At 40.9% G+C, this 10,764-nt stretch overlaps 1 protein-coding gene across 2 annotated transcripts in view; it reads left to right on the forward strand.

The window, feature by feature from the left end:
* LOC105292364 (protein FAM47E-like) overlaps window positions 1–10,764 on the forward strand; it is a 27,628-nt gene that overhangs the window by 2,749 nt on the left and 14,115 nt on the right. For both annotated transcript variants that reach the window (XM_011360567.2, XM_023530878.1), the window contains exons 2-5: window positions 2,079–2,448; window positions 4,522–4,661; window positions 6,665–6,815; window positions 8,887–9,087. In XM_011360567.2, coding sequence (XP_011358869.1) covers window positions 2,079–2,448; window positions 4,522–4,661; window positions 6,665–6,815; window positions 8,887–9,087 — 862 coding nt within the window. The remainder of the gene's footprint in view (window positions 1–2,078; window positions 2,449–4,521; window positions 4,662–6,664; window positions 6,816–8,886; window positions 9,088–10,764) is intronic.

Below are 10,764 nucleotides of genomic sequence, written 5' to 3' on the forward strand. Positions count from 1 at the left end.
CTTAAAAAATTGCAGAGAGGTAAGTTTATTAGCTATGAGAGGCAAAGTGGGGTAGTTAGAAACCTTCCCTCTAGACTAGTTGCCTGTTCACCTCTGAGAACTCAGTTTCTTCCTCAAAAAATGAGGAAGATGGACCAGATTTCTTTCGGGATTTCTGTGAGGTCTAACATTCTATGAGGTCGGAGCTGGCTGCCACACTTTCCCTATTTTCACTTGTATGACGATGCTTAAGCAAGCTTATTGTTTATCAAATTTGATTTTGTGAAGTGCTTGGATATTTGAGTTAGTTGTAAAAGTGTGGAAAATAAACTTTGTAAAGATATTTAATACTATGGAGGGTTACTTGCTAGTAGGTCATGCTGAATGGGTCATCAAATCTCAAGGTTAGATGTAATTCTAACACCCCACCACTTAGCTACTGAAGAGTGATTGATTAATTGTAAAGAGCAACTTTTTGTAAATTCATCTTTTTATGTCCTTTCATCAAGATCTTCACAGTAGAGCTGGATTAGCCCCTCAAACATACACATTGCATACACAGCAAGCAAGAAATTTCTAGAACTCACGAGAATGGGGATCGAGCGGAATCTCTTAAAAATGTTTCGTGCCTATAAAAATGAATGCAACAAGGAGTAATTTTGGTGTAACGAGCTGTTATATGTAGAAGGGGCCTGGAAGAAGCTTCAAGGAAAGACACCAATAAAATAGAGATATTTGACAGCGTGATGTGTTAGGATAATGAGAGACCTGCCAATAAATTGCTCAAGTTCCAAATCTAGATTAGCAATGACAGGATATATTAGATTATCCAGAAACTGGTCTCATTTTTTATCCTATTTGTCCATCTGTCTCTTCCATATGATCTTCATGCCCTAACTACTCCATACAAACAGCAGCCTGGTGGGTAAGGAAACTGAGTGAAGGAGGCTGAGTATAAGGCAATAGGGAGAGGTAGAGACTGGGAATGAGAGCATAGGACTTGTCTAAAAAGGGCAATGATTATACCAATTTTGGCTCCATGGAAAGGTGGGCCCAGCATTCCCAGAGCTCCTGATTTTAGTTCCAGATTATGTTTGTGAATATTTTATATGTCGGAAGCTCTAGTGTAGTGGTTAAGCACTCTTCTCTGGAGTCACACTACCTGGATTAAAATCCCACCTCTCCCACTTATTAGCTGTTGGACCTTTGACAAATATATATATTTTTAACTTCTTTGTGCCTCAATTTCCTTATCTGTAAATGGGAATAATACTAGTAATACTTCACAGGAGTGTTATGAAATTTAAATAAGTTAATATATGCAAATTACTTAGAACAGTGTCTGTTATGTTGAACGGTCTCAATATGTGTTAGCTATTATGATTCTGATTAAAACAGAAAGGGGACCAAATGAAAGGTTTGTAGGCCCAAGGCAGCCTATGGACTGCCAGTTTGCAACCTTTGACCCCGTGAGTTTAAGGGGGAAACAGAGGCCCACAAAGGTTAAATGAAAATGCCAAGGTCAATCAGTAAGTTAGGGGCAAGTTGTCACTAGGATCCAGGTTCTTCCCACTGCACTGTGTCCTTTTAAAGGATAAAAAAGAGTCCTAGGAGGGGCTGCCCCTTGTGAGTGTCCTTCACAAAGACAATGGCTAGATGAAATGTGGTGGCAGTAGCTGGTAATAATGAAATAGATTTGCACATAGTGAAATGAATGGGCCTTTATAATACTGTGTTAGGAAACAAATAAGAAACAGAATAGTAGCATTCACGTAAATTCAGAGTAAATGCACACAAAAAGACAATACAGATATTATAAGGATGCATACAAACAAAAGGGCACATTACAAATCCATTCGAGTGGTTTCGCCTATGCAGGGAGAACAATGAGCATGGGATATGGGGATAACATAGAGTAAAGAGAGCAGGAGAGGGGCCTTGCACAGACCAGCGATAATGTGCTGTGAACTAGGAGTATGATTAACTCAACTTTCTCCACATGAACCCCTCTCCCCCACCTTCTCCTCCCCCAGAGAGCCTCCTTTCAACCTTCTTCCCCCTCAGTCCTTTTCCATACTACCTGGCACATTGTCTTCCAGGTTCAAAGAGGATCTGCCTTCTGAGTGCTCCACAAAGCCCAAGAACAGGCTGACGTTCCCCACCTCCCTGAACAGCGGGCGGTGGATATTTGTGAGAAAGGGACTGGATGACTTCAGGAAAGGCTGCCCGCCTTGCGAAGGTGTGATCACTCAGGGCCCTTGGGAACACTTTCTCCCTCACGTTTATCACAGAGTTCTCCGACCTGCACCCCAAAAGAGGCAGAACAAGCTGCCCAAGGAAGCAGCCCTGTTTTCAAAGCTCTCACCAACCCAGCAGGCACGAAAGGCATTCCTGGAGGACATTGAAGCCCAACTGACCCCGCACCCCTTTGCTCTTTCCCCGAATCTGGAAGAAGATATGCCTGCAGAGGTGACATCCCGTCCTAGGGTTGTGGGAGGGCCTTCACTGGGGCCTTGAAAATAATTCTCTTTAAGTGCCTGGGGAGCTTCCTTGGGGGGATGACATGTTTAAGGAGGAGGGGCGAAGAATGTCTCCCCAGGGTGGGAGTTCTCTGTGTGGGCTGGAGCAGCCTCCCTTTCTCTGCCCTCAGGAAACACAACCAGCAGCAACGTATACCCATCTCCCTTTGCTTCCTGCGAAACCACACAACTTATAAAGATCCTGCACGCTGGAGACCTTCTACTTCTCTTCCCCTGAACTTCTACCAGTCTCCTTTGCTGTGGGGCACAGAATACAATGGGAGAGAGAGTTGTTCAGTCTTGCTTTTGTCACTTTAACCTGGTCTTAGGAGGTGTCGTAAGTACTTACAAGCTGATGGGTAGAAGGCATATGAGAACCTGAAAGGCCATAGTGAAAATTCACCAAATCATCAGAGTTGGGCAGCAGCTACGTTGTGTCACCAAGGTCCCAGGCATGTTTTGACTTTCAGCTCCATAGTCCTTAGCACATGCCTCTTGTTCTTGTATCTCAAAATGGCTTCCACACCTCCAGGCATCCAGCCTGTCTTTCAAATAAGAAGGAGGAAGGGACAAAGGTTAAAGGGTGCATGCCAGCTGACTCTGCCTTTTAATTAGGCAAATATAGTTGACCCTTGAACAACAGAATTGAACTGCACAGGTCCACTTATATGGATTTTTTTCCAATAACTACACAGTGAGCATGACAGTTGTTCAGACAGGTGAACTCTGCAAAGCCCCTTCCTACTCAGAGTAAAGTCCTTGCCATCGTCGAAAATGCCCTGTGTGTTCTACTCTCCACCACTCACCTCCTCTGCTCCCCCTCCAACCTGACCACCTACTCCTCTCTCTCACCTCACTGCGGCCACTCTGGCCTCCTACTTGCTTCGTGAACATTGCACGCATGTCCAATTCAGATCTCTGTTCTGTGTCTGGGACACTTGCCCCGGATGTCTGCCTGGCTCACTTCTTCCCTTCCTTCAGATCTTTGCTCCGATGTCTCCTAACTGAAGAGACCTATGTAAAATAATACTTCCCTTTCACTCTCATTCTCTATCTTTATAATGATGTATTTTTCATCATAGCACTTGTCACCACAGGGCTCCTCACTAGAATAAAAGCTCTACAAGGGTAGGGACTTTATCTGTGTTTTTCACTATGTACCATCAATATCTGTCATATGGTAAACACTCAGTACATTTTTATGAATAATGAATAAATGGATAAATAAATGATCAGTGGCAGAGGAGTCAGTAGAAAGGACAACTGGAATTTCTAATCCATTATTTTCTACTGGGCCTTTCCTGCACTGCCTCATGCAGGCCAGAGCTTCTGAGTCCATGACAGATTGTTTCCACATATCCTAGGATGGGACTGTGGCCCTTATTTCCATGTCTGACCTCCAAAACTAGGTATGTTGGCTTTTTTTCTGAAGCCAGATCTCCTTTTGTGATGCTACAATGACCACCGGCAGCTCAAGATTTAAATTCTACCCAGAAAAAGAATACCTCTTTTTGCCTGGTCACAGCGAAATTCCATAACCTAATTCCCATGGGTCCAACTTGGGATATGTGCCCATTCCTAACTAGTCACTGTACTCCTGATTGGCCTGGCCTGCTTCTGGAGTGAGAATGGGGTCAGGCCAATGAGGACTGAGGTGGTTCTCAAAGAAAAATCTAGATACTGTCATTTGTATGAGGAAAAATGGATGCTGGGCAGTGAAAGACCACAGAGATCCTCTGGAGGTACCTCACTCAGTGGGGGCAGTTGGAGACCGGGGTAGATCCAGAGGCACTATTCCATTTAGAGGAGGTGGAACTTCAGTACAAAGGTTGCCTACCTGATGTCTGGGTGATGGAAGTCTACCCACAGCACCCAGGACAGAACTTGCACGGAAACTGATGAACAGCACTGGCCAACTGGAAAGGAAAAGCAAAGGAGCCAGTTGGTCTCTTCTGTTTTAGAATCTAGGGGCCCCATGTTTCAGCACATTTTTCTTTCCTCCAAAACTGTTTTCTTTTTGTAGCTCTTCTTAAAGGTGCTGGAGGTGCTGGATCCTGACAAGAAACTGGAAGAAACATGGGCTTATTGTCAGGGTGTCAGGAAAAGAGCAGAGGAACCCACAAAGCTTTTAAAGAAACATTCTGCCCAAGTCTACTTGGGACTGTAAGTATTGTTCTTAACCCCTCGCTCATTCATGTCACCTGATGAAACAGTCTAGGAGTTACCTTCTTAAAGTTCCTCATCTTTAGAATAATTTGGAGAAGCAAACGTAACTAAGTTCCCGAGGAGGAGGGAAAGGATCCTTGAGTTCTCCTCTAGTGTTTGGTTCATACGTGGATGTGAATTATCCATTAATGGAGCAAACATGGGTGTGTCTAAATGACTCTAGGAGAGCTGTTGGAGAAGAGGAAACTGCAGAAAACCTGAATAATTGACCAATAATGGTTTTTTGAATTATTTATGGCAAAAGCTCTTTTATTCAATGTGGCTGGGACCAGTAGTTGATAGGATAACAGCAATAAAAAGTTAATACAGAGAATTGTAAATGATGGCATTTAAGTACTTAAAATATTGTATTTTACGCTAAAACATCACTTGCTAGTATTTTAATGTAAAGCCTTTTTTGAGTATGGGTCTGCTGCTTGGATGTCCAAGTCATCTTTTATTGTGCATAAATCACACCAGTAATACCACATTCATCGAACATTTCCGAAGCATTAAGCTTGATTTTCATAGAAGCAAACTTTTTTTGTACCACACTCTTGTTTTCCCAACTCATGCCATATTTAATTTAAAATGTAAATGTACTGGTAAGTATATCTGACATAGATTTGGGATATGCATTTGACCTTTGAAATTAAATGATGTCACTGGCAGGCACTGAAAAGTGTGGGTGAACAGCACCCAGACCACTGGTGGAGGACCCAGAATCAGGGTCAAGGTGTTTGGAAGGGGCAGTAGAAGACCTTTGCTAGTCACACCAGTTACCTGCATGGAGGGGGAATGAGGAAGAGTTCATTGTATTAAATTATATGTGTTTGTTAGGGTGAGACACACGATGACAGGAATACCACTGCTGTGATGCTTGAGGCCCCTCAAAGTACCCCCTGGTAAATTTGGGGAAAACCACTGGGCATGCTCACCTCATCTGCTCTTCTTCCGCTGGGAAGCAAGATGGCCCGTAAGAAGCACAAGTTTTCCTCTGCTCCTCCCTTCTTGGGGGAAGCCCCACCCTGGTCCACCCTACTGGGTCCTGGGTGGGACAGTGTGCCCATTTCTAGTTTCAGTGAGCAAGTCATTTTGGACCTAAACCTATGTCTGCCAACATGGCTGCTGTCAGTAATAAAGGTGACATTTTGGCTTTCATCTTTGCTCTTTGTGTTATTTTCAAGTTGCTCAGAACCTGGGTGGGGAAGAAGGAGGGGTGTTATATGAAGGGATCCCTTTGGAGACTCCAACATCATGGGTCAGTGTGGCCCTGTGAGCATCTTTGAATTATTGACCCTCGATGAACCATTTGCTAGTTCTCATGGTGTGTGATTTATCTCAAATTTTTAAAAGAAGCCATTGAAGAGAGAGAGCTTAATTGAGGATGAAGGGTGGCTGCATTTGGTATGATCAGATTTACATTTTGAAATGACCATTTTGGTTTCAGTGTAGAGAATGGGTTAGGGATTGGGGGTTCAGAGTCTTAAGAGAAGGTGCAGAGACACCAGTGAAGAGCCTCCTGCAGCAGTCCAGAGAAGACAGAGTTAAAATCTACCAGACATATGAATGAGCTGGAATTTTAGGGATGGGGGAGAGAGAAGTCAAGGATGTCTCCTACTTGTCAAGATTATCTGAGGCCTTGGCAGATTCCAAGCATAGTAATTTGGGCTTTTACCAGGAACATGTCTTAATAAATCATACTGATAATCTTAAAAATCAACTTATAATGGTAAAATGTTATCTAAGTTTTCATTGTTATAACTAATCATGGTATACTTGTCATTATGATGTTGATAATAGGAATATAATCTTTGAAAATTAACATAATTACTGTAAATTTGCAAGGAGCTGTTTGAAATACTTGTATTATGATCCCCTTTTCCCAAGATACTGTTTGAAATCGACTTGGATTCATGGTGGCTCATATTGTACTTCTCTGATGATTCCTTTACCTTTAGTCCCAAGAAGATTCCTCTATCACATCCAGGCCAATGGCTTTACGAAGAGAAGAAACCAAGTGAAATGGATTTGCTCCATGAAGATGGTTCTCTTCCTTGTGAAAATGTACGCAGAGGAGTTAGTGACTTCTGCAACTGGGCTACTAATATTGTAAGTTAGTAGTGGTACTTGCAACTTACTTTTTAAAGTCAAGCTCAAAGTTACTTTTATTAAAAAATAGTTCGATATAATCTAAGTCAAATAATCAAAGTCATAAAGGAATCTTTATGACTCTCCCACCATTTATAATAGAAAAGTTTCTTGTAGATGAAATTTCCGGAAAGTTTGCAGCCAATTTGAATGTTTATTGTTTATATCTCACATCATTGCTGTTGTTTCATATTTGAATGCGTATCTTCCCCCCCTACCCACCAGCTTAATTGAGATACAATCGACATATAACATTGTGTATGTTTGAGGTTTAGTGTGATAATTTGATACAAGTATATATTGCAAAATGATTACCACAATAGGGTTAGTTAATACATCCATCACCTCACATATTACTTTTTTTTTGTGGTGAGAACATTTAAGATCTACTTTCTTAGCAACTTTCAAGTATACAATGAAATATTGTTAACTATAGTCACCATGCTGTACCTTACATCCTTAGAACTTATAACTGGATTTTGTACCCTTTGGCCAACATCCTCCCATTCCCCCAATATATTGTTTCATATTTTTATGTTCCATTTCAATATAAGGATATTCTTTTCTTTCTTTCCTTCACTCCTACAACTCATTTTTCCCAGCTATTATTTTTGGGCAGCTAGGCTTGACTACATTTACTAAAAGTTTTTCCTGACATGAAAAGAGTTTTGATTCAGTTATCAAGGTCTTTCCTTGTCCTCCTTCCAAGAACATATTTAGTTATATATTCCTGTTCCCAAGTCCCTATAGATGTCTAGATTCCCAATGCTTTTCCTGGATTCGAGACCTAGAATTTGCAAGATCCCTCCCCGACTTTTTAATGAATTCATCAGTTTTAGTCAATGTGTTATTTAGGATTATTTCATTGGCAAGTGTCTGTAATAGTCAAACTGAGTTGAGGGATAAAAGGGAACCATCCAGAAGTATTAGGAGCTGCAGGCACAGCTGGATCTAGGTGCTAAAATGTTTTTAGGCACCCTAAAAACATGCTCTCCCCTGTCTGACTCCATTTTCCTCAAATAATGACAAAAGCAGCCACTAAAAGTTCCAAGCTTACATTCTATCAGATAGCAATGTAAGTGGGGTAAAGAAGCAACTCTTTCGAAGAGGAAAAAGTCCTGGGCTCACTCTTACTGAACTAACCTGGGTCACATGTCTTGTGACTGAATTATCCACTATGAGTGGGGAAACGGACTGTGGTCATTGGCTAGTTCAGGTCACATGTCTAATCCTGAAGTGAAGAGGTGGACATGTCCTGCCCTGCTGCAACAGACGGACTGAGGTGGGAGAGGGAGGCTTCCTAGAGGGTAGATTAGAGTAAAGATGCTGGCCAAGGCAGATGATGCCCACCCTGCCTGGTGCCTGAACCACTGCCTGTCCATAATCTGGCTGGGTTGGATTACCTGAATCCCTGCTGTGGGCAGAACGAACACTGACATTTCTCAACGTGTTTGGAAAATACGCCAAGGGATGTCACTGCTGTAAAGTGTTGGAGAAGTTTACTTTTGGTCAAACAGACTGAGTTTTTCCCAGTCCCGTTAACTCCCTCAGGGACCCACTGCTTCTTGTGGGTCCTAAATTGTCTCTTAAGGCACTGACAGAGCCTGTCAGACTCCAGATACAGTTGATCCTTGAATAACATGGGTCTGGACTGTGCTGGTACACTTATCTACGGATTTTATGTTAGGGACTTGAGAATCTGCGGGGTGGAGTATCCGTGGGAGGTCCTGGACTCCCCGCCCCGCCCCCCCCATGAATACCAAGGCTAGTTAAGTTTTGGGGGAGTCAAGAGTTATACAGGATTTTCAACTGTATGGGAGGTCGGCACCCCTAACTGTGCCAACAGGGCACCCCTGTTGTTCAAGGATCAGCTGTACTTCTTGTCTCCAGTCAGTGCTGACTGAGCATTTTCTACTTCTCTTCCAAACTACCTCTTTCCCAGCCATGGTCAAACGCCTCCCTTAGATTGAAGAAGAAAGCAAGGAGCATTTCACCATTTGTCCTTGACTCACACAATGTGATATTCTTCCAGGGAAGCTTAAACATTGATGAAAAGTTCATCCTGAAACAGTTTGCCGTTGACTATCAGAGCAAACCAAGCTGTAATGTGCTGAACGTGATGAGACTCAACCAGGTTCCTTTGGAACTAAAGAAGAGTGTGGGGCTCAATAAACTTCAGGAGCCAGAATTTTTCCAGAAACTTAACCATGAGCGGAAACTCCAGAAGCTGCAGGTAATTACAAAAGGGGAGAAGTCTGAAAAATCAAAGAAAATTAAGTTGTATTAAAATCTTGAATGTTCTTAAATTCTGACACCTGTCTTTTTCAGTAGAATTCTTAATTTTTTTTGCTGTTTAATAAATATGTATTAAATTAATGAATATTTAATACATGCAACCAAGTTATACAAACAATGCATGTCATTCAGCATTATTGTCAACATCTGAACAGTCATTATTTTATGTGTTTTATATGTTGAAATTTTAACAGTGGAAATACATGTGAATGTTTATCATTGTAAGAGTGAAATGCTGAAATTAATGATTGTGAACTGTTTATTTTATGTCTGAAGAATTCTTGAATTTTTAGGAGGGTCTTACTGACCACGAACCATCATTCTTGATCACATGCTTGCCTGATCATTAATTACTCACTCCGTTTTCCAGTACCAATTTCCTGTGAAAACAGAAGAACAAAATAACAGAGAGGAGAAATAATATGTTATGTTCCAAGGGGAAGTTTTATGGGCCCCTAAGTATTTTACCAGTTTTAACACATGTGTTACTGCAAATATATACACAAATCAAATGTGCCAGTCTAACAGACTTAAGTGCCTAAGTGAGAGTTGGTAAGGGTGGAGAGGAGAGAGAGTTCCTTTCTCTGAAAGTGAAAAACAATATATTATCCCTAATTACTCTCTGCTTTTTACACATAATCTTTGATACTGTATTTCCACTATTTTGGACATAGTAACTTTGTCTTTTACAATGGAACACAATCAACTGACCTGTTTTTACATACATAATGTTTTCTATCCTTGACTCTTGCATAAAGTTTATGAAATTTATATGTTCCATCTCCTCTCATCTTTCTTAAGGGTAAAATGTAAACTGATGCTGGACAGGCAAATTATGTCCTTCGCACTGCTTGAAACACTGCTTGTCCTGAATCTGGGCTGAATGAAATTGCTCAATTTCCTGTACTTACAAATAATTGCGCAAACACTGCTTTATAAACCACTGTCGTTATTGCCAAAATTGAACTTTTTACTGGCAGACGGAGAGTCACTATGCAAAATTTCAAAATATATTTCCACATGATCCTTCTGCCTGAAGGACTTTCTTTAACAATTCTAGTTTAGTTCTGCTGATGAATTTTTTCAGTTTTTGTATATCTGAAAATGTCCTTATTCTGCTTTCATTTTAAAAGAAATATTTGTGGGTATAGAATTCTAGGTTCACAGTGTTTGGTTTGTTTGTTTTCAGAACTTGAATGACATTGCTTCATTGTTTTCTTGGTTGTTGATTCTGATGAGAAATCTGTCATTTTTATCTTTGTTTTTCTAAATATGTTTATTTCCTTTGCTGCTTTTAACATTTTCTCTTTGTCACTGGTTTTGAGTAGTGCGATTATTACCTTTGTGTATATTTTTTCATGTTTCTTGTGCTCGGAGATTGCTGAGCCTCTTCGATCCATAGGTTTATGGTTTTCATCAAATTTGGAAAAATTTTGACCATTATTTCTCAAAAAAATTTTTTGTTTCTTAGCACCCCTTCCCTGACTCTAATTACATGTAATTAAGCTGCGTGAAGTTGTCTCACAGCTTACTGCTACACTCTTCAGTTTTTTATTCTGTTTTCTCTCTGTTTCTATTGTTATGTCTTAAAATTCTCCAATCTTTTTTTTTTTTT

Source organism: Pteropus vampyrus, unplaced genomic scaffold (genome assembly GCF_000151845.1).
Source record: "Pteropus vampyrus isolate Shadow unplaced genomic scaffold, Pvam_2.0 Scaffold56, whole genome shotgun sequence".
In the NCBI taxonomy this organism is placed as follows: Eukaryota; Metazoa; Chordata; class Mammalia; order Chiroptera; family Pteropodidae; genus Pteropus; species Pteropus vampyrus.